Raw genomic sequence first — 25,503 nt, 5'->3', positions numbered from 1 at the left:
GTAGAAGTTCTGAATTCTTTGCAACTTAAGGAATGTTCTGCCAAAGTATAAGATATAGAATTTAACATGCAGTGTATCCATTCTGTATAAATCGTTTTGTGTATACATAATTCTATGTATATAGAAAATAATGAAATGATGTACGGAAGCTAAATGTTAATCTTTGTTTTGTGTTTAAAACACAAACTTGCAGTAATTTAGGACAATTTTTTCCTCTCTGTTAAGGACAAACTCTTACATCGAGTATGTTTCTGATGCAGAAAATATGGATTCAGTGCTGCGATACATATATGACAAGCTATATTTTGATATTTTGTGGACTATTCCAATTCTAATTATTTGCAAGTTTTATAAATATTCTCCCTTTTTAAATGTACAAGAGTTCTGTTCTTCCTCGAATATTCAAATTTCAAGCTCCGTGAAAATTGAATATATTAAGTGTATTTGTGTTGTAGCGAGGATAGATCATTGGGTTTCTATAGTATTTGATATTATTTCACTCATTTACTTATTCTTGAGACATAATATATAAATGACTAACTGTATTGGTTATAAACTGGATTTAATTTGAGGGAGGCAGATCTGAATGTTTAACAATTCCATGTTTCAGGGTACTGAGAATAGACACACTGGTAAGGAAAACATGAGATAAAGCATATGTGCAAAAACGGATGGAGAGAAGTTTAAAAAAAGGTTGTATCTGGAAGAAGGACACTTTTATACACAAGTATGTCTCATTGATTTTAAATTCAATTAGTCTGAAGGTTAAAATGTTTGATTTCTAAGAACTAAATATTGTTAACGAATTTTTGTATATCTACAAATATCAATTTTTTTCAAATATGACAATGACATATATTTACTATCTAAAATGACATCACTTAATTTTTTTTCAAATCCATTCAGCATCAATCTCCGCTCAATAAAATGCTTCAGAGAAAAATCTAACCAATAAAACATCTGGAAACATATATAGCACTAGCTGTCAAGTCCCCATGACAGCAATTATGTGTGATTTTGCAGACATGTGTGAATCTATATATTCATTAAATAATTGATAAACCCAGAATAAATGTAAACTAGATAGAACACATTTTTGTGTTATGTTTTACAATATTTATGATTGTGTAGCTCACCTTCTCTGTCTCTTTCACTCTTCAAAACCTTATGAAATAGGAGTACATATGTGTCTATATATACTCATGTGAATGCATATGCATGTGTACATAGTATATGATAAGAATGTAGTACGGTTAACCTTTGATAAAACAAATAAAATGAAAAATAATTTTTGTGATTATCAGAGTTATTAGAAATGACACATTGAAGAGCACATAACTTAAATATTATTTTCACTACTTTTATTTATTTTTTTCATACAATATATTTTAGTCATGTTTTTTCTTCTTAGAAACTAATCCCAGGTCCTCCAGAACACCTCCTTCCCAAATAACAAAAACAAAGATAAAAACAAACAAAACCCAAAAAGGACAAAAAACAAACAAACAAACAAACAAACAAAAAAACAACAACCAAACAACCACCACCAATAACACAACAACAAAACAACTAAAATCACGTTGTCTATTTTATGTTTGTCATCTACTACTGGGTATGAGGCCTGCCTGCCCTGGACTGTGGTTGACATTCTTAGTAACATTCTATTGGAGAAAATTGATTTTCCCTTTCACAGTAAGTATCAGTCGCAAATAGCATCCTGGCCAAGATAGGTGTTTTTATCCACTTCCTCCTCTTGGTGCTGGGATTTGATTTGGTTTGAACCTGTGCAGATCTTATGTGTGCTGTTCTAAAGGCCTTCTGAAAAATGATAATATTAGTTTCCTTCGGTTTCACCAGCGTTTAAGATTAGTAAGTGCAAAAATTATCATGATTCCCAGAGGATCTATCCTTCTCTCTGGGTCTCCCAAGAGAGCACATGGAAAAGAGCCAATCAATGACACAAAGTTAAGGTAATACATTCCTTAAAAGGTCCAACTATGCTGGCTGCAGATAGAATCTGATTGTCATAGAATTCCTGATGCTCACTCGTGCTCACGAGTCTAGTCTTTGTTTACTCTAAGGTGAATTGGGATGACTTCCAAAGTCTCTTACTGTTGAAAATTAAAATGAATGAAGTGATTAGGGTGTAATTGATGATGAAGAAAATGATACATGAATATTACTTTGGGGAAGAAAAACACATGTGGCCTTCTTATCCAGAAATATAAAATCACTCTTAAAGTCTTCAGTTTATTGGCATTCCTTTCAGAAGTTGAAACTTCAATCCTGTGTTGTAGTGGATGCTTCTAAACCTTACAGTATCATTTTCCTGGAATACCCACAATGAGTCTAGAGTTTGAGCAGGATAAAAAAAGTATCCATTTAAATTGACATATATCCACCAAGATGAGAATGGTCTGATTATCTGTTCTAAATTAAGACAGAATCTAATGACAATGGTAGTAAAAGAGTTTTGATGTTGATATTTATTCAATAATCACTATACATAAAGTTAGCACAATATTTTAAATCATCCTGTTGTATAGTACTACAAATACTGAGAACAGGATCAAATTATTATCTTAGTGGAAACAGATAATTATGGGGTGTGAGTGACTAAGCAACTTGCCAGTGTCTAAGTCTGTGATTCGAAAAACAGATTTAGGAATGAAGCTAGAGAGAATAGTTTACAAGGGAGTTTAGTTACTTCCATTCCAGAGATCGCATAGAAGTCAACTATTTGGTCACATTTTCTTTCCTTTTCCTTTCTTTTCTTTTCTTTTCTTTTTTGCCCCAGGACACTGACATTATTACTGAGTATAATCCTGTCAGCCATTATGTCTGGAGTCAACAGCTCCAGTCTGATCCCAGAAGTTTTTATCCTCAATGGTGTTCCTGGGCTGGAAGATGCACATGTCTGGATCTCACTGCCATTCTGCCTCATGTACATAATTGCTGTGGTGGGGAACTGTGGGCTTATCTACCTCATTGGCCATGAGGAGGTTCTGCACCGGCCCATGTACTACTTGCTGGTCTTATTCTCCTTCAATAATGTCATTTTGAGCACAGGAGCACAGACACAATGCCCAATATGCTGTGTATATTCTGGTTCAACCTCAAGAAGATTGGATTTAAAGCTTGCCTGGCCCAGATGGTCTCTGTGCATACCTTCACAGCAACAGAGTCTGGCATGCTAATGCTCATGGCCCTGGATCGCTATGTGGCCATCTGCTACCCTTTGCGCTATGGGACCATCCTGACCAACCCTGTGATTCCAAAGTGAGTCTTGCTACTTTCTTGAAGAGTGTGTCATTCATCCTCCCTTTCACTTTCCTCACCAAGTGCCTGTCCTATTGTTGAGGAAGACTCATCCCTCATGCCTACTGTGACCACATGTCTGTGGCCAATATATCCTGTGGCAACGTCAAGATCAATGCAGTCTATGGTCTGTTAGTTGTAGGGGGAGGTGCTGATTCTAAGGTCTGGTTCCCTAATTCATTCTTGATTTTGTCAATAAAGAAGGCAGGAGCCAATTGCTGAGTAAAAGGTATAGGAGCCAAGAGGAAAAGGAGAGTCTGGGAAATAGAGGGGGCTCTTTGGCCAGGCTTTATAATGAGAGGCACACAACAATCATGTAAGATCTTGGGGAAGTTAGAACCAGTGGCCTGTGACATCAGTGGATGGCTAAGGAGGTAGTCGAGGGCTAGCTGATGCAAGCCTTTAAGCTTAGGGGGTAAGGAGAGATGGAGTAATAAATTGTTAAGGGCAGGAATTTCCAGGCAGGAGGTGTTTGAGCCCAGCAATTGCACTAGCAGGCAAATTCTAAAGTAATAAAGCTGAGTGTATGTTTTTTATCGGTGGAATCAAAGGTCTTGAGTGGGGCTTGGTAACACGACCCTTCCTGGGTCAAGGGTCCCAGGAGTGAGCTGGTGGAGCAGTTGTTTTCCTGGAGCAAGGCAGGCTGGTGGAACTAAACGAGGAAGAACAAAAGAGAATCCAGGAGGATTTAGAGCATGGGTCACAGCTTCTGGGCTAAGGCAGTAACGTGTTTTTGAAACTACACGCAACAGTAAGTTGCTCTTGTTGTTTGTGCATTTGACATATTTTGTATCACTGTGACATACACAATGATATTGAGAGCAGTAATGAACCTGTCCTCTGCTAATGCTTGTCACAAGGCCTTTAGCACTTGTACATCTCACATCTGTGCTATCGTGATCACTTATGAGGCTGCCTTTTTTTCTTTCTTCACTCATCATTTTGGAGGACACCCCATCACATCCACATCAGAGTGGCCAAACTCTACCTGCTATTGCCCCCTACCATGAACCCAATTGTTTATAGAGTCAAGACCAAGCAGATTCGGGAGATTATAATCAAATTGCTTAGCGGATACAAGAGTAGCATTGCTGAAAGAAAACAAAATAAAACAAAACAAAACCCAAAATACAAGTAATTATCTTAAAGTGTGAACAGAAGTGAATAATTTCAGGAAAGATGCAATTCATCTAGTTCCCTTTGACTCTTGCACAGGAGTCATCTAATATTTGGTATGGGTCTCTGCATCTGTTTTGGTCAGCTAGTGGGTGGTGCCTCTCAGCAGTTATGCTAGGATCCTGTCTGCAACCATAACAGAATATCATTAATAGTGTCAGGGATTGAGTTTTGCCCATGGGATGGGTCTCAATTTGGACCAATCATTGGTTGGCCATTTCCTCCATCTCTGCTTTATCTTTCTCCCTACACATCTTGTAGTCATGACAAAATTTAGGTTGAAGAATTTGTGGATCAATTTCTGTTTTTATCTCTTTTCTGTGGAATGAAAAGAGACCTGGGACAGGGTAGCCCCCAGAGTATCTATCAGGGTAACACTAATTGAAACTCCTAGCAGTGAGGTATATGGATCTTGAAGTGGCCACTTCTTGTAGCCAGGCAAGACTTTCAGTGGAGTGATAAGGACAGTAACCCTCTCACAAAACCTTAAAGCTAAAACTTGTCCTGCCTACAACATGTGCAGGGGGCTGTCTCTGAATTTGTTACCTGCCAGTGGATCCCTCTCCTCTGGGCTGCCTTGTCTAGACTAAGTGAGAGAGGATATACCTATTTCTGCAGTGACTAATGTGTTGGGAGGGGGTAGTGGTATCAAAGGAAGGAGTGGGCTGCAGGCTGAGCAAGCATACACTAAACGTTTGCATGAGACTGGGGTACAATTAGTGAAAGGTCTATGTAACTAACGAGTGGGCAGAATTGTGGAAGGATGTCTGTAGGGAAGGAGCTTGTTCTAAGGGGGAAATGACAAAAAGGTAAAAACCAGCTGGTCCACCTCTTGGCTGCCTTGAGAGATTATTATACCTGGGAGTTTAAGATGAGAAAAAATATGTTGGATAGAAAAAGGTGAGCAAGACCCTTTCCTCAATGATTGTAATTGGATCATAGCCAAATGGAAGGGTTCACCTGAGGGCTTGACAGAAGCTAAGAGTAGAGTTCTAGTTACATTGTTGGCATATTGGCTACCACTGAAGATGTTGATAGATCCTGGCCAATCCCTTAATAGAGTTAAAATGGCCATCAATTCACCTAATTGATCTGAACAATTGAAGTATTGCTTAAATATTTTTGGAGGACCATTATTAGAGCTATATTTGATGTAACCAAAACCATTCTTAGAAGCATCTGTGAAGCCGGAAGAAGCCTGTAAAAAAGAAATCTCAAAAATAATGTGCCTATGGGATACACTCACCATAGGAAAGATGGAGAAAATTTAATGTTTAGGGAAATAATTATTTAAATTCCCATGATAACTAGCAAGGAAATAAAGCACAGTCATCATAGGAACGATGGGAAAAATATGTTTAAGGAAATGATTTTCTAACTTCCCATGAGAGCTAGCAAAAATACCTGAGCTATAGGGTGAAAACTTAAATGCCCATGAAGGCAGATACTGAGTAAAGGGCATTACAATTAAGTCTGGGTAACGATTCAGAAGGGTTAAAGAGAATTAAGCACCAGGAAAGATGTTGCCAAGGGAATCCAGTTTAGTATTTGTCAGAGGTCCATGTTAGCTTTAGGGGGATTGGAACCCTTTTGAATGCATGTCCTTAAAGAACTCCTGGCTGTAGGAGCTGTCATAACCAGCAAAATATACAACTCCTTAGGACCCTAGAAGTGTTGGGTCCTTCTTACCTACAACAGTACCTACCCCCTTTTGATACAGAGCCAGTCCAGTACCTTGTTTCAATGTTTTACTCCTCTTGGCCAGACCCAGTCTGGCTCACCTTCCCTAAGCCACTGACCCTTGGAGGGTAAGGTCATAAGATAGTAGGCAGGGCCTTGGCTTCAGGGACTGAGCTGAAGCAGAGGGTGAGCAACTGAGATCAGCTTGCACTGGGAAAATCCTCAGGTCCCCCTGCTGCTGCTGCTCAGCTGCTGCCTAAATGGAGGGAGTCACAAGGCCAGCCAAACTGCACCAGCATGTAGAGGAGGCCAGCGATTGACACTAGGAAGTAGGCAGAAACATGGTCTTCAGCATTGTGGCCACACTGCCAGTGTTGCCTGCTCTTGCCGAGTTGATTTCCCCAGACCACCTGTTCGAGGTTGACCTGCTATCCTGCCCTGGTGAAAGGAAAAGAGGGGTGGGGGCAGGCCTGGGTGGAGGAGGATTCCCTGAACATGGGAGGAGGCAGTGCTTTGTCCAGCCATGGTGAACACCCAGCCCCTCTTCCTGACCCAGCAACTGACCCAGTCCTTATTTCGAGTTGAGTTTCCAGAATGCTAGTAACGCTTCTTTTCAGAAGCAAGTGCATTCTGCTCCTTTGTCAATTATGTCCCCAAGTATGGTATCCTCTAGCCTGAGTCTCAGTCTGTCTTGATTATGATCTATAAAAAAAATAGTCCTTAATATTTAAGGAATTTGTTTTCTCCTTACTGGAGGGACTGGGGTTGCACAGCTGGAAGATTTTTGTTTTTGTTTTTGTTTTTTTTTTTAAGATTGCCCATCCCTGGTGGGTTTTGATAGGCAATCCTTGTCTCAGGGAAACCCATTTCTGCATTTAGGGCAAAACAAAGGGGGTCTTTTTCTTTTCCTGCACTGTTTGGACATTGCCTAGCAAGATGTCCCTGGCCTCCACAGCTCCAACACACAACCTTTCTTCTCTTCTTTTTCTTACCTTTAGGTGCATGGTCAAGGCAGCTGCTAGGCTTTCTGTATTTCCTTAACTATTCCCTGTTGTTATCTCAGGTTGAGTTGATCCAGTCCTCTATTTCCCCACTGTGGATAGGAGCAAAATAGTTATTTGGACCTTGGTAATAGCCCCTTCTCAGATAAGCTCCTTAGCAAAAGCTTCAATGACCACATGATGATTTTTCCAAATGGCCAACAGTTTCTTGGAAACAATATGTAAAATCTGTTAACTATTCATTGGTTTGCTTCAGGCCTCTGAGTAGTACCTTAGCACCTCCATTAACTTTCCTGGCATGAAGGGTGGACCTGATAAAAGTAGCTTGATGGTCCTATATTTGAGCAGAAGGGACACTGTAATTATCCTCTCCCTGCAAAGCTCCAGGTGGAATTGCTTCCTGTCTAGCTAAGTTACTCTGTCTGAGAATCTCAGCCCCATCACAAAATTCCACCTTCCATTGTAGAAATTCACCCCTGATAATATAAATCTCATAGTCTACCAATCCTTCAGAGTATTCAGAGTAGTGGCCCTGGATTCAAGCGTCTGCTCCACAAAGGGAGAGCATAGTCCATTTTCAGGAACTACCTTCCTATACTTTTCAGCACTTCCACAGAATAAGGTTCCAGGTTCTCTGTAGGGGAATCATTTCCCACAGGAGGGTGTAAGAATGCTGGTACAGGTGCTGCTGCCAAGTGATATAGCACAGGAGGATATAACATTACTAAAACTAGTGGTACAGGTGCTGCTGACGAGGAATTCAGCTTTGCCTCCTAAAGAGGAAGCATTGGAGAGGTGTCCTGAATGCTCACTCTCCATCCTTTCCCCCAGGAAGCAGAGGCAGGTGGCAGAACTTGTCATGCTGTTGTTTCATGTGTATTAGTTTCAGATGTATTCCTATTAGCTACATGCCAGAGGTACTGATGTGGTGATTTCCTTCCACTTTCCTTTTCAAAGTCTATTACATTGGGGCCAAATGGAGCTGCCCTTTTATCTACAGAGATGACAATATTTTCTGGTTTGGCCGTCTCCTTATCTGTGGAGGCAATTGGGCTCTCTGAGCTTTCTGAGGATGTCGTTGGGGAGTCACCCCTGGAACTGGCTTGCGCTACAGGCAGGGACTGTGGATCTAGAACAGAACAGCAAAGGCAGCTCAGGATGGACGCAACTACTAGGAAGAAAGCACAAAGCAGCTCTTCCTCCAGTTCCTTCCTCTGCACCAGCGCTGCTAGCCCTTCCCAGGTATGCTCATCACAAAATTTGCCTGCTAACACCCATGGACCTAATTCCAGAACATTTTTTAAGAACCTGTCAGTTGACTGCTCTCCAAGATCCCTTTCAAGATCTTTGATTTACCACACATTCTCAGAAAGCTAGTATAGCCCATTTTTCTCGGAGAGGTCCACTCACCCACTTGTTGTCACACAAGACTCTTGGGGGTATCCTGGTTGGACAGCAGACGTGGGAATAGGATGAAAGATGGGGGTGAGAGGCAACAGAGTTACTTGACAAATTCCTGGGTAATCCAACCACAGACAGCAGCATAAGGGTTCAGAGCTGAGTTTATTACCTGGCCCATAAATTTATACACAGTTTTTGTGCCAATCTCAAGCCCCAAAATCCTTGGCCAATCGTATCTTGCCACATCATCACTATGCTCCAAAGAAACTACTGCCCAATGAAGTAACTCAGGAGGATTAGGGGAAGTATTGTCACATGTAAGGAATTCCATGAGAATTGGGGAAAGCAGCCACCACCCTGATGGGATTCCTTTTTGCTGTCTCACAGATGAGCCAGGAGCCATTTTAGATCTAATGCCATGTGTGGCAGATCAGGACTCTTTGAGGAGTCGAATGAGACTGTGGACCCTTTCTCTCCATTCAACTTATTCCTTCACAAGGTTGATTTCTACATCCTCCACAGCATGGCTTCTGATAAACACTAGAAAATTAACTAAACTGATACTGTTATGAATAGCTAGTATCAATACTGATTACTTCTGCACATCACAGTCAGCAGAGAAATCGCTCTACATATGATTTCCCACGTTCCACTTCAAAACATAGGTGGTTAGTTTTCTAGGGAGAATCTTTCATTCATTGACCTCGAGTATGTTATCATATTAACAATATTGGCTACCAAGTTTTTCTGAGTATGTTCTGTATGACTGACTCTGTGATAGACACAGAAAATAAGGGATTTCACAAAGTATAGCTAATTCCTAATTGAGTATAGAATAGAAAAGGTAAAAGAATGACCACCTTAAAACGAGCACATGTTAATTGTAACATGCAGATTATTGTAATATTCAAGATAATCACTTATTAATTTCAGAGGTGAGTAAAGACTTTACTGCAAAGAAAGATATGAGGCAAATCCTGAATGTATGCAGATGTTTAAGAAGCAGCAGATAGGAATTAATTAAAAAAACAAACTATATAAGCAAAGATAATGGCTAAGTAGCAACAATCAGGATTCCACATTCATTTGTAGAATGAAGGAACAACACGGTATGGTCGGATTTGTAGTCAGAGGCTGAATAGGGAAGGGCCTTGAGTGTTATCTTAGGGGCTTTTCTGTATATATTATATTTCCTTTTTTGATATTAATTTTTTTATTAACTTGAGTATTTCTTATTTACATTTCGAGTGTTATTCCCTTTCCCGGTTTCCGGGCCAGCATCCCCCTAGCCCCGCCCCCTCCCCTTCTCTGTGGGTGTTCCCCTCCCCATCTTAGGGTTTTATTGCTCTGAAGGGACACCGCGACCACAGCAAATCTTGTAGAGGAAAATATTTAATTGGGGCTGGTTTACAGTTCAGAGGGTTAGTCCATTGTTAGTCCAGCAGGAAGCATGGGTATGAAGGCAAACATGGTCTTAGACAGCAGGTGAAAATCCTACATCCAGATTAGCAGGCAGGAGGAAGAGTAACACTTGCCTTAGCTTGAGATTTTAAAAATAAAAAGCCCCCCCCCCAACTCCACTACCAGTGACACACTTCCTCCGCAAGGATACAACTTCTCTAACAAGGCCACATCCCCAAAAATGCCAGTCCCTGTGAGTCAATGGGGCTATTTTCCTTCAAGACACCACCAGATATCATCAGATTTTGGGTATTTATCCCCTTTGATAACTGCATCTCACAATAGTGGACCTTCAGACAGCTGCTGCTCATTGATAATTTTTCAGTCCTGGCTCCTTCTCCCACTTCCTCCTCAGCTTTCTTTTTTTCTTTTCTACTCACTTGTACAGCATCCTTACATAGGTTCTCTAAACTCAAGGTACTTATGTGTGAAATGGGGATTTCTTATGTCGTCTTCTGTACCTGTTTTCTTTTGAAGTTTTGACTATTTTAATTAAAAAAATTTAACAATTACATCAACCACAATAGCCATTGACCATTCTATTAACCATAAATACAGTATGCTCATTTGTTCTCAAAGTAACTATGAAGTCAATAGTTTAAATAACAGGTATTGAGTTAGGCCAATGCAGACACTGAAAGGCTGGTAAGCTAATGAATATTAGACTATCACACTGCTATTAATGAGCAGAATTGAGATTTGCATGGAAGTCCTTATTTGCATTTTAATAATTATAATACACTTTACCACTTTCTGAACACCCAACATATAAAGTCTGCAGCATCATTCTAGTGGCAGCAAAGTGGCATCAGAATTTCTGGTTTTGCTCTTGTGCCAATCTTCAAGCCTTCTGTATCTTCCACACTTCTATGTTTCTGTCAATAGCCACCTGGAATCTGAAAACCCTAAAAATTGTTACTTTCTGAGTTTGCAATATGAGGTTTTAACCATGGTGTGAAGAATACTGTTTTTCCAAAAGTGCACTGCTCTTGTCTTTTGAGTCAAAATGTGTTTCTGTTTGTGACTAGAAAGCCATGAGCATCTTGCTAAATAACATATTGAACATAAACTTATTATTAATACATCAAAAAATATATACCAGGTGCAAAAGAAATGGCTTCGAGGTTGAAAGCACTGGCTGTTCTTGAAAAGGACCAAGGTTTGGTGCCTCACAAACATTTGCATCCTCAGTTCCAAAGGATCATTTGCTCTATTCTGAACCCTATGGGAACTGCATGCATGTGGTGCAAGTCAAGAAATAAAAAAAGAAAAAAGAAAAAAAAACAACCAATGAATCTTTTTAAAAAGAAAACACATAACAATTGATTTGTGTATTTTAAAAAAATTGAGGTTCAATAACTTAGGGATGTGGATGGCAACATACTTTTATAGCAATGCTTTTCTTCAACCATAGTCAACATATTTAAAATGTTCCCATAAAGGTTGTCTATGAAGAGATATTCATATCTGAAATGAGTTTGTATACTGATCATGTCATGAACACATTTGGCCTATCGCCTATAACGTGTCTATATTCCATGAAACAAATGTTTAAGAGGTAAAAAGTTGCATTTCATTCACAACAGAACCACAGACAAGGGTGAATATTATCTTCATGACATATGGGCAGTGTTACATGGACTTATATGTAAGTTTTAGAGGTGGGTATTTGGGGGGAGAATAATCATGTTGTTGTATACATGTATGGAATGATCAAAAAGGAATACAAGAGCCAACAACTGAACTCGAGACAGAGCCTAGGAAAGTCTAGAAAATATTAAGAGTAGAAAAAGAGGTGGTTGAAAGGAGACAAAAGAAGCAAAGGGCAGCACTGGCATGGGGAGGAAGAGACTCTACTCACCTCTGCTGCTAGGACACCAAGAGTGTTTTAAAAATACTTTTAAAATACTGTTCTTGTGGTTTGACGTCTTGAGAAAACACAAGAGCGTGTGTCATAGAGCTATACACCAAAATCTGGCATCAGAATACCTGTAGAATGCAGGGAAGACACTTTGAATCAGAACCAAATAATATGTGAAAGCCAGAGGCTGCAATAGGAAATGCATTTTAGTTCTATCAGCATGCCAGACACTGCAGGAGACTGTCCAAGAGCAGAATGAGCATTCTAACTCAACTATATAGAACCTCTTTGCCTATGGATCAAGAACCTGTGATACAACAGTTAAAGGACTGCTCAGGACCATGACTGCTATCTGGGACACAAGAAGGAGTATGAATAGTCAAGACAAGACCCAGGAAGCAGGGGAAAGACCACTTCAGAATCTGTACTGCAGCCAACTATGTCTTCTACACTTTTATGCCACCTTTCTTTAGTGCCCTGTTCCAGGTTAACAGGCCATCTCTGTCCTGCATGGCCCCTCTCTCTCCCTTTCCTTATCCTTTTAAACTCACCCTCCTTTTTATCTCAGTCATGAGTAGAAGGAAAATATGCAAAATAAAACCATTAGTTACCATGGGTACAATAGAGGAAGGAGAGAAAGGAGAATAGTTGGGGCGAAAGGGAAATGAAGAAGCTGTGCCTCTAGGTACAACAAAAGAGAGAGCTGAAGAATTAAGTAACTGTGGCCTCCAGGAGGCTGAGATGTGGAGACACCAATAGGCAGCCTGTGTTCTTTGGGAAATCCTAACAAATTAAAAACAATAAAATGGAAAGAAAAGAAGGGGAAGACAAAAGAGGCAGTCAATGTAGGATGTGACCGCAGACTTCAATAACAGATATCAACACTAAAAAAATAATTTGAAATTGTAAAAGTTCAATTAGTCAAATCAAAATGTCTGCATAAATCAGTAAATGACAAAAAATATGAGTGGATGAAGGCAAGACAGGTGAACCACACAATGACAATGACAATGATAAAATAAAAATAGAGCACAGGAGCTCTATGGGTCATTATAAAAGGACCAAATATATGAATTAGACAAATAGAAAAAACATATTATGAAAAAACATAGAACATATTTTTACTAAAATCTTAGAAGAAAATTTCCCAAATCTAGGCAATGTGATGCCATTGAAGAGTGGGAGGCGTTTAGAGTAACAGAGAAGCCCAAAAAGAACCCCTCATGTCACATTTTAAATAAAAAGCTAAAATACAGAAATAAATATATACTAAAAGCTTAAAGAGGAAAAAATCACATGTAAACACTGGACTATCAGGGCAAGAGATTTATCTGTAGCTAGGAGATTTCTCTGAAAGCTAGGAGAGCTTGGAATGGTATATTTCATGCTGTTAAAGACAGTAACTGCTAAGCCAGTTTACTATATTCTACAAAACTATCTATTATAACTAAAGGAAAAAACTTTACAAACAAACAAACGAACACATAACAAAAAATAAACAAAGACTCTGAAGGAATACATGAATATCAAGCCGGTTCTACAGAATATACTAGAAAGGAGATCTTCAGACTGAAGAGAAAGAGAAACATACCAACGAGGGTATAAGAAAGTATAAAACATGCTATCAGTGTTTAAACAGATGGAGCACTAGGAATCATGAAACAGTGCAAAAAGGACAAATGCCAGTAATTTAATAAACACCTTTTAATAATAATTCTGAATATTAATAGTCTCAATTAGCTAATCAAAAGACACAGACTAGCCTTGAGAATGGACTAAGTGACAGTGTTCATCTACTAACATTAGTCACCAACAAATACACTTTACCTTAAATTAAACAAAGAATGGGAAAAGGTAGTGTGTGTGTGTGTGTGTGTGTGTGTGTGTGTGTCTTTGTCAGCGCAATTTTTTAAACATTCAGTTTTTGCATATGAAAATACGTTTTTAATTAAAAGAGATTTTCATCATCCCCACTCCTTTTCTTCCTCCAGAACATCATATCCATGCTCCACTGTCAACTTTATAGCCTCTTTTGCTTTGATTATTATTGTTATGCATATATGTGTACATATATATGTATATGTATCCACATACAACTTGAGTACATTTTTGTGGCTCTTGTATATGGTTTCAGAGCTGTATAAACAATTAATGGGCTCATTTCTGGAAGAGGCTAATTCTCCCAGCAGCTCTTAGTTGCATGTAGTTCTTTGTCTAGCTGTGAGATTCTGTGAGATCCCTCTTCCAAGTGATCACATATATTGATATTGCCATTGTTCTTCCATGTGGACACTGCACCCTTGTAATCTCTTGCCAAAATAAATCAAAAATGAAAATTAAATTAAAATGAAACAAAACAAAATCTCACTGTGTGTCTTCAGTGTGTCTCAGTGTCTCACACTGTCTACCTGTCTTCCAAACAGCTGCTCTAGCAAATGATCATTGTCACAGGTGACTGTTCTGGTCAGAAGCCTCTGGCTTCTGCTACACCATCAATATTAGATCCTCAATGAGACTCCTTTGGATACCTTGTTGTTGCCCTGAATCATGGAGATCATGCAGCTTTGATTCTTTATGACCAGCCCCTTCAGAAGTTACAACAGCATGTGTGTATAAATACATATTGTGGTGGGCTATCTCAAAGCATTGACATTGGATCTGGGCCTGGGTGGTAGATGAGTGGGTTAGTCTGCCAGCTCGCCTGCTCCCTAGGCACCAGATGAGGTCTTACATACTAAAGCTACTAAGGTCAGCTTTTTTATGGTACCCAGTTGCGGATGGGGTTGGCTCTCCAGAGTGCATTAGGCAGTGAGGGGATGGGCCAGCTTTCTCATGCGCATATCACCACTGGTGCCAAATTCAATGGCTGGTGAAGGGGTTGAAATATTCAGCTTGATCCTGAGAAATCAACATGGCATCAGTTGGAAGCCCAGACCATGGACTTTCTCATGGCATTTGATGGTAACAGTGGTGACAGACTTTAACACAGACACCTGCTGCAGCTGAAGTGCCACAGACTCAGATATGGCCCTTCAGTTGCAACAGGAGTCCAGACATCACCATGGCCTGAATTGACAGTGCAGGCCATGTGAAAATCAGGCTATTCGTGACTGTCAATGTGTCTATAGTTCTGCCTCTCTTAATAGACTACAAGCTGCACATCTTCTTTCCCTCTTACCTCTCTATTACATACGTGTTCATTAGAGTTGCAACCACATCTGGCCTGTACCTCATGGTGGCAGGCCAGGCCTGTCTTATTAATTAATTTAATCAATAAACATAAAATAAAAATTAGAAATATTTTTCTACATCAACTTATATATTATATCTTATTGTCCTTATTGTGTATCTCTTTTTCGAAACTATCCTATACATGTGATTATACATGTATATATATTAAAAGGTACACACATACACATATGCAGTAGGCATTACATTGTCATGAGATTGGATTATTAACAAGGTAAATAAAATGAAAGACAGTTATTTCTGTTTATAAATATTCTTTCAGAATCTATACCTGAGAGAGAAACTGTAACTTGGGTATAATTTCCTCCTAGTTTCATCTGTGCCTGAGGATTAAATGCCAAAATTATCTCAGATGTCCCAAAGGATGTTTTCTCTCCAACCACAGTCTTCTGAGACACTGAACTACAAAGACCCAAACAAATGCACACTCTCCAGGCTGGAGAATTTGAAAATGATGCAGGGATGCTGGGTGGGTGTAGAACCCCTCATGCTTAGGCTCTTGATCATGGATACTGCTCTGGTCTCTCTTAGCATTGAGGTAAGTTTGAGTGACTTCTGATGACTCTTGTTTTCAGAAAATGGAAAAAAGTTGAAGACAAAGAAACTCATGAGTTGTAGAGCACAGGAGTTCCACTGACCCCCATAGTACATTTCCATTATTCTGGGTGAAATGGGTAGAAAGGCTTCCGCAGTTGTAAAGCAATAGTAAAATGACTTCGAAATTAATTGGAGACAATGAAACTCAGTTAGTCATTGGTTCTCACAGGGAAAATGTATTTTCTTTACCTTTACTAATAGATAGATATGCTCAGATTTGCATCTAGAGAACTGTCCTTTGTGGAGGTAACTAAAAACTCATACAAAACAAGACTGGAATAGTAAGGATATTGGCAGGACTTGCTGAAGGAGGCTCCTGCAAAATTTTGCCTATGCAAAATGCCATACAGCCACAGGCCACACACAATTTTTCCCAAAAAGTCTCAGATTAGACAGCAGCTATCTCACAGACAATTGCTGTGTGGAGAGTTCTCTCAGTGAGTGAATAACTCTTTCTCACTTCTCATACCTCTCCTGTCTCTGCCCTAAGTAACAATTCAGGGTAAAGTTTCTCTGTCTCACATTTTTAAAATCATTTTCTTACATCATCATGATCTCTTAAACTAGTAATACTCAGCTTATGAAACATTCTACCAGTATTATGATCTATCACTCAGGGTCATAGACACAAACATTGAATGTTTAGTAGAAATTTCAAACTTTCACGTGATTGTTAGCATGTCAGTTAAAATTTGGGCCCCTGAACCTGTGTTACAGGTGTTCATTCCACAAAATGAAGACATAATATGTGTCCGTGTTATTTAAGTTCGAATAGAGGAGCCAGCCTTCTTCTAAATATTAGTAACCTAATGTATTAGATTTTGCCTAATTGCTTACTTAATATATTTCCCCAAAACAGAATGCTGTCAGCAATGTCAAAGGCAACCTAATTATCAGCACAAGATAGAGTATACTTTATCACAAATAATATTAGTGTAAAACCTCATACATCAGGTACTTAATTATAGGTGGTGGTTCTCACTTTGTTGTGCAAACATATCAGAAGTTTGTAGTGCTAGAAGTTATTTTCCTTTAAGGCTTCTAAAAATTGTACAAAAAATCATTTGTTCCTTCAAATTCAACTATCCATCCATTTTGTATTGCAAATCAGTTTTAATTCATTGTCAGGGTTCTTCCATATCCACTGCAAATATGTAATAGAAATAAGCACTTATACTTTTAGAGAATAAAATTTTAGCAACAGAGAATTTTCTTCTTTGGAATATTTTTAGTGCCATGAATAGTGCAAAAAATAACTATGTGGGAGATGAATGGATCCCAGTGTGGGAAATATAAGACAAAATTCCCTGTACTAAGGGAGGCAAAGAAAGAGCTCAGTTTGACTTGTCTGTCTGTGATGCAATGGGCATTATGGGTAGATTTTGTTACTGAACATTGTCAGACTGTCAGATTTCTGCACTAGTTCATTAGTTTTAAGTTGCAAGCATGAAGCAGACCTATCAGTTCAGATCTATCCAAATATTCTGGCCCCTTTGATGAGTCAGCATTATGATTCTCTAGCTATGTTACAATTGAGACATTGAATGCACATTCCAAACACAGGGACATATTCTCTTTCAGAAATTACAGTGACCACTAGCTTAGTCACCTTCTAGTAACAGCAGCCTTTCATAAATTCTTATAAAGTTATATATATATATAATTATTGATATTATTATTAAGAATATTCTAGGGGTTGAGGATTTAGCTCAGTGGTAGAGCGCTTGCCTAGCAAGCGCAAGGCCCTGGGTTTGGTCCCCAGCTCCATAGTAGGCTAATCAACTGGTAAATAACATAGTCTCTGTCAGGTGAAAAATGGCAAGAGAGTATAAAGTAATGGAAAATACTGCAAGACTCTAAAAATTTTCTCATTTTTGGGGTACTTTTAATGATTTCTCATTTTTCAGGGTATCATTTTCTACCTTATTATTATTTTTAACATTTATTTATATTCTTTTCTAGTACAGTGTCATTATTACTGAGTATAAAATGCTCTCATCCTGCCAGCCATTATGTCTAGAGCCAACAGCTCCAGCCTGACCCCAGAATTCTTTATCCTCAATGGTGTTCCTGGGCTGGAAGATGCACATGTCTGGATCTCTCTGCCATTTTGCTTCATGTATATGATTGCTGTGGTGGGGAACTGTGGGCTTATCTACCTCATTGGCCATGAGGAGTCTCTGCACCGGCCCATGTACTACTTTTTGGCCTTACTCTCCTTCACTGATGTTACCTTGTGCACAACCACAGTGCCTAATATGCTGTGCATATTCTGGTTCAACTTCAAGAAGATTGAGTTTAATTCCTGCCTTGCCCAGATGTTCTTTGTCCACATGTTGACTGCAATGGAGTCTGGTGTGCTCATGCTCATGGCCCTGGACCGGTATGTGGCCATCTGCTATCCTCTTCGCTATACCACCATCCTCACCAACCCTGTGATTGCCAAGGCTGGGCTTGCTACATTCTTGAGAAGTGTCATGCTCATCTTTCCATTCACTCTCCTCACCAAGCGCTTGCCCTATTGCAGAGGCACCCTTATCCCTCACACTTACTGTGATCACATGTCTGTGGCTAAGGTATCCTGTGGCAATGCCAAGGTCAATGCAATCTATGGTCTCATGGCTGCTCTGTTGATTGGTGTGTTTGACATTTGCTGTATCTCTGTGTCTTACACTATGATACTGAGAGCTGTGGTGAGTCTGTCCTCTGCTGATGCTCGTCACAAGGCCTTCAGCACCTGCACATCTCACATTTGTGCTATTGTGATCACTTATGTGCCTGCATTTTTTACCTTTTTCACTCATCGTTTTGGAGGACACACTATTCCCCACCACATCCACATCATAGTGGCCAACCTCTACCTACTCCTGCCCCCTACCATGAACCCAATTGTTTATGGAGTCAAGACCAAGCAGATTCGGGAAAGTGTAATCAAGTTTTTACTTGGAGATAAATTGGGCATTAACTAAAACAAATTCATGTTAATACCAGCTGTACTGCTTTTATGATGGGGAAAATAGTGGAGAAAAAATTCATAAAATAGGAGTGAAATGCTATTAAGTCATCTAATTTGTAGAAGTTCTGAAGTTTTTGTGAGTGAAATTATGAACTATTCCTTATAAGGAAAGCCAAAATATAGGATTTAGAAATTAAATGCAGTGCTCTCATTCTGTATAAATCATTTTGTAGGTACATAATTCTAAATATGTACACAAGTAATAAAATAATGCAGGGATACTAAACGTCAATCTTTGTTCTGTGTTTAAAAGACAATCTTGTAGTAGTTTGGGACAACCTTGTCCTCTCTGTTAAGGACAAACTCTTACATCAAGTATGTTGCTATATTGCTGATGTACATAACACAGGTTTAGTACTTTAGTGTACACACACACGTGCGCGCGCGTGTGTGTGTGCGTGTGTGTGTGTGTTGATTAAGCAGGTTACATTATCAGGCATTTGATATTATTTCACTCCTTCACTCATTCTTGAGACACTAAATACAACTAATTCTTTTAGGAACAAACTGGGTTTAATTCAAGGGCCCAGATCTAAATGTCCAATAATCCCAAATTTCAGGGCACTGAGAATAGATACCCAGGTGAGAAAAACCTGAAATGAAACATGTATGAAAAACAAGAAGAGATTATTAAAAAGAGATGCCATCTTGAAGGTGGGCACCTTAGTAGACAATTAATCAAATGCTTTATTGATCTTGGATCAAGTAGTCTGAAAATTAAAATGTTTTATTTCTAAGGATTAAGCATATTAATGAATTTCTGTATGTCTATACATGGCAACTTGTGTACCTTTTTCCAACATAACAACAGCTTACCAATAAAATGTATAAATATGCCAATTCTTACAAAATAGCATAACATGGTTTCTGGTATACTCTAATTGTTTAATACATTATTGTATTGTTTATGAGTTGTTAGTTTCAACTCAGATTAATTCTGAACATCAGTGTCTGATGAGAAATATTTCCTCAGTGGAGGATTAGTTTTCTATGGCTGAGTGTTCATTGGCTTCTCACAAGCATGCTAGTATAGGCCATAGAGTTTTATTTTTATTTAAATATTTTCCAGACAATATGTTTTTGTCATATACTTCCCTTCTTACAATTCCTCCCAGATCCTCTCCACCTTCCTATCCATTTAATGTCATGTTTGTTCTCTTTCAAAACAATAATACAAAAATCAATGGTTTAATAACAACAATAACACTAGCAAAACCAATTAGATAAAATATCCCCAAATAAAAGATGCACAAATACACAAAGTCCATCTTTAGTTGGCCTACTCTTCCTCAATATGGGAAGGCCTTGGAATATAATTGATATACCCAGTAACGCTCTGTTAGAAAACTGATTTTCAACTTCCCAGCACCTATCAATTGTACCTATCCTTTGGCTAGGGTTGCAGTACTGTGTCTACTTCCCCTCCTCAGTACTTGGATATTGTCTGGTTTGAATATGTGCAGGTCTTGTATGTGCTGTCACAATTTCTGTGAGTTCATATGTATACCAGTCCTGTTGTATCTAGAATATACTATTTCCTTGGATTCATCTACCTCCTCTGGCTCTTACAATCTTCCCCACCCCTGCTTCTGCATAGATTTCTGAACCTTGATAGGAGAAGTTTGATTAGAGACATTCCATGTAGGACTGGGTACTCCAAAGTCATTCTCTTTCTGTGCATTGACAATTATGGGTCTCTGTCTTATCTCTATCTACTGCAAGAGGAAGCTTCTATAATGAACAGCCATGGTTTTAATGTCTTCTATATGCCTGGCTCTATATCCTTTCTGAAACATGTAAAGGATTACAAAAGCTGGGCTGAATTCTTCTAGTAGAGACAGAAATGTCTTTCAGATGATTAAATTAAAACTGAATGAATGTTCATTGATATTTATTGGGGGCAGTGGGTGAAGACTTTACAGGGCTATGATATGAATCTTGAGTGTATGTAAGTACTTAGGAAGTACAGAAAACCAAGCGAGACATGTTAAATGTTAAGGGTAAGGAAACAATTTCAGCTATGTTTCAGAAAGTAGGAAGAACAAAGGAATGGTGAGGAAGGTAGCAGAAGGCCTGTCAGGGAGGGCTTGACGTATGCTTTCCATAGGACACAAGAGACAGCCAGCTCTGTCATTCACTTTTGAATTATTAAATGAGAAAATATTTAACCCTCACTAACTGCCCAGTAGTCAGCATCTTTGGTGGCTCAGATTTCCACCACAATCTCTAACCCTTTAGTCCTTGCTTCATCTTTCTGTGTCTCCTCAGCTTTTTCTGTTTTCTGTAAAACGAAAATCCAGTTATCCAGTCCCTTCCCACTACTTCAGCATTTGACTAGTATCCTCGCAATCTGGACTCTGCACGTCCTTGGGAGAGTGGAGTCTTTCCATGCTTTCCTCTGGAATTACTCTCTTTCTTTAAAGACAGACAAATATTTTCAAGGTGGTAATAGTCACAATAACACCAAAACATGTGTTTTTCAGATAAGATATGTTTAAAATACACGTCCATTTGATCTAAAAATCATCTACTGGAGTAATAATAATTTGTGTACGTTTTACAGTTAGGCAAAATGAGACACAAAGATACTGAGAGGTGAACAGCTTAATGAAAATAACAGGGCAATTGGCAGAGCCGCGATTTTCTACAGAGGCTGTGTGCTTCCAGCGTCTTGCATTTTAATGACTACAGTGTGCTGATTGTTTACCCCATGCCCAAAATTAAAAAAAAATTGTTCCAGCATAATGTTCTGAAAGTAATGGTGAAAAGTCCCTGGTGCTAACCCTGACCTGGGTGAACTGGTAAGTGTTTTGAGTCTAGCAAGAGGGCTCAGCAGGTAAAGTGCTTGCTGTGTAAGCCTGATGAACTGAACTCAATCCCTGGAACATATAGTAGAAAGATAGAAGGGACTCCAGAACAGACTCTCGAACACCCTCTGACCTTCAACAGTTGTGTCATGGCATGTGCACACTAGTATGGACCACGCAGACAGTAATAATAAATAAAAGAAAAATAGATAATTGAATATATGAAATACTTTAAAGTACAAGGTGCTGCCATCAGATTCTTGAAGGCCTAATGCTGTGCACAATCACAAGACAAACCACTTCTGCTTGTTTTTCAACTTATCCTCAAAAGTGACTCCCCTAGAGCTGTCGTACAAAGTTTAATGATTCTGTTGTTTATAAAATATTTCCCCCCTGGATTTGTTCCTATTGGTGATGGCTATATAACCTTTTATACTTTTTGCTCAAAGGTGACCAAGTAAAAACATATCTATACTGATTAACATATTGACAAAGACATCCCAAACCCCTCAATATTGATTATTCATGTAACTCTCACACGGCTACACAGCAAATTTTTTCCAATTTGTAATAAACTCTACATAGACTATCAGCTCCAAATATGGCTATGTTCTTTTGAAAAGTTATTTGTTGTTCACATTTAGTACATAATCTAATATATATTACATATTTATTATGTATTTATAATATATTTTCCATATTCATATTATATAGTATAATATATTTTATAATATATTTATATATGATATATAAATGAAACTTATAGATCTAAGTTTCTCAAAAAGTAGTAGTAGTAGTATTAAATGATCTAGTAACTGCTGTTGTCTTTATGTTATTTTTTTGCATAACTATTTACAAAACTATAGCAATGTAAGCACTGCAAGAGTATATCAACTGAAGAATAGTTAAGAAAATGTAATGTATTTTTTATACAATGCAATGATATTTGTGCATTAAAAGATTATGGAATGTGTCATTTGATAAATGTATAAATATGACTCGAAATCATCATGTTAAGTGAGATGAAGCATCCCCTCATGATTACTCTGTTATGAGATATGAGCAGTTGACCTCAGAGAATTTGAGAATGGATTGGTGACCACTACAAGTTGAGAGAAGTCAGGAGTAGATGAATAATTAATCAATGAATTTTAAGTTTATTTTGTAGAAATAGAAAGTTCTGTAGCACTATTGCATAGTAGAGTGACTATGGCTATTAATAATCTACTGTGAATTTATTAAAAAAACAGATTTTGAAAGTTTTTACCACAAATTATATTTAAAGAGCTATGTATGTAAATTGATTTAAAAACTCTACATGTGTTGAAACAGACTGTATATGTTTTTATTATCTGTTACTTTAAAGACAAGCTTAGGGCTAAGAAAATACCCCGATTATTAACATGCTGCTCTTCCAAGAATTAAAACCAGAACCATTGAGAAAACAACTGCTCATGGTGGCAACTGCTTTACTCTTAGCAATGGGGAGGCAGAAACAGGAAAATTTCAGGGGCTTTCTGGACATCCAGGCTAGACAATTTGATAAGAGACCAGAAAGAGACCTTATCTTAGAAAACTAAAACAGAAAGCATGTATGAAGCATTTCCCGACACTCACTTCTAGATCTAAAATGGCATGGAAACTCATCACCACCTAAAAACAGGCTAAGGATGGAAAGGGAATCTATTCAGTTGATGATATGATGAGAGTCTTTGCTCTTGGAAACTAAGTTATATTACATAGGGAAAGGCTGGCCATATTATAAAGTTGACTCATATATAGCTGTTTATGCCCAATATTCTAGTTTCTCTAGAAAAAATTCTGAAACAGACTTCTACTTTATAGTTCAAGCTAGGCTGAAACTCATTCCATGTTCAGATTTGCTTCAAACATCAGCATCCCCCTGTATAGGCCTTTCAAGGTCTAAACAACCACACAGCACTAGTATCTGTAGACATCAATTGCTCCAAAGAATTGAAAAAATGGACAGGTGGGTAACAGGCCTTCTTTCTATTGACTTAAAAGGTCTAGGCTCATCTCAAATGCAGAATTATGGCATTCAAAACTTTCAGGTCCTAGCATCACATAAGACAATTACACTTCCTTGTATACTCTTGGAGAATAACCAACTTTACCGCAAACATTAAATGTGCCCAATGTGCTTTTAAAGATGACTTTCAGGTGTGATTATTTTTCACTCGGTGGAATATAAACTTGTTATTCACCGGCAGAGATAGAATTTGTGGAAATACTGAGGTGATTTCGTTGTCCTGTAAAATACAATAATTAGTAGAGCTTTCTGGATAGCAGGCAGATATGAAGCTACTAACTAAACTATGTACCTTTGCACATGTGCATAATTGAAGTACTATCAGCAAGAGGCTATTGGGAAAAGAGAGGAATTTATTTCAGATGTGGCCCTAATAGTCTGTCTGCTTTCCAGTGTATGGCCCTACACTTGTGCACATACTGGCAGCAAAGAGGGGTAAGTGTACATGAAGTTTGGAGGGAAAGGGAAAGGGATAGAAGGAGTTGGAGAAGAGGGAAGAGGGTTGAGTTTGTTCAAAACACATTATATTTACATATATGATTCTCAAACCAAAATTAAAGTGGAAAAGTATTGTGCTGTGAACAAACATAATAAAACATCAGATTAGAGAAAGGCATTTTGTATTTATTTAGTTTGACTGTGTTATGTATAGCTAATGTGACAGCACACAGACAAGTTGTGGAAGTCCAACAAAGTAATTTTAAAGCACACAATCTTTACTGATGAAAAATTTATAGCTTATATTATAGAAAAATTCATAAAATTGCTAGAGTTTCTTAAAAACCTGAGGTTCTGCTTCCAAATAGGACAATTATAATGAAAAATATGCATGGAGTGGTTAATTTATTTCCCAAGTTTGCTCATATGCCATGTGATATTAAAATATATTCTTGTGTTAACAAAGAATATAACTTTATTAACCCAATTATTATTTCTACCTATTTCTTTTCTCCAAACATTCTGGTAAGTTCAATCATCTCGACATCTCTTCCTACTCTTCTCACTTTGCAGCCTATACTATTTTTCATCATTTTACACCCATTGACTTTTTCTCAGTTATTTCCAGAAATCTAATGAGGTCATTTCTATGGTCACTGTCTGTTCATCTACATGCCAGCCAGATAAAGGCAGCCACCAGGCTTCCTAGCTCAGCAGACCATGTAGATACTCTTCAGGTACCTTTACCTACACTTACAGACTCTCCTCTAGCAGATGCCATGTCATGACATTTCACCACTTAGATTGCCTCCTGACATTAAGGCTGAGAAGAACTCAGACTGTGGTTGCCTTCAGTACCTACACCACTCCAGCCTCACTCTGGCACTGATGCAGGAGTCAGGTACCACCCAAACGTCAGAATTTCCAGGTTAACAAAACCACAGACATCAGCCCAGAGTGATAACTGTTAAACAAATATGAGGCAGGCATCTTGAAAGGACACTGGAACTCAGGAGAAACCTCCTGGGGAGAGGTACCTGCTTCTCTACAAAGTTGGGACACTTTTGGTCATGTGTCTTCCCACTACTCTGATATCTTTAGTTTCTATGAGACCTCAATTCTTCCTGGACACTCCTCACATGCCTATGATATGTGCATGGACCAGCCAGGGTTCAGTTGAAGTCGAATATCTAAGCTCCCCTGTTCTATATGCATTCCATGAGCTCCAAGGTCACTATGTTAGACTCATACTTGTTTTCCTATCTTATTTCTTTCTAAGAAATTAAAGATTTTATTTTTAATGATCTGTTGTTTTATGCATCTGGTGACAAAATATTCACCTGTAGTGTCTACCACTATCAGTTTGAATTTTCATGCCTTTCTTCCTTGGCAATTTTCTGGACATATATGTTAAACACAAACTTTGTTAGCATAGATTAATCTCTCAT

At 38.4% G+C, this 25,503-nt stretch overlaps 1 protein-coding gene and 1 pseudogene across 1 annotated transcript; both read left to right on the top strand.

The window, feature by feature from the left end:
* Or52n2d-ps1 (olfactory receptor family 52 subfamily N member 2D, pseudogene 1) lies at positions 2,838-3,456 on the top strand (annotated as a pseudogene).
* Or52n2 (olfactory receptor family 52 subfamily N member 2) lies at positions 17,757-18,713 on the top strand. Its single transcript, NM_001000177.1, is given in 1 exon segment — positions 17,757-18,713. A coding segment is annotated over 1 exon segment (957 nt).
* The last annotated feature ends 6,790 nt before the right edge of the window (positions 18,714-25,503 follow it).

This window comes from Rattus norvegicus, chromosome 1 (assembly GCF_021556685.1).
Source record: "Rattus norvegicus strain SHRSP/BbbUtx chromosome 1, alternate assembly SHRSP_T2T, whole genome shotgun sequence".
Classification (NCBI taxonomy): domain Eukaryota; kingdom Metazoa; phylum Chordata; class Mammalia; order Rodentia; family Muridae; genus Rattus; species Rattus norvegicus.
Note: the sequence above shows the minus strand (reverse complement) of the source record. Positions and strands in the feature narration are given on the sequence as shown.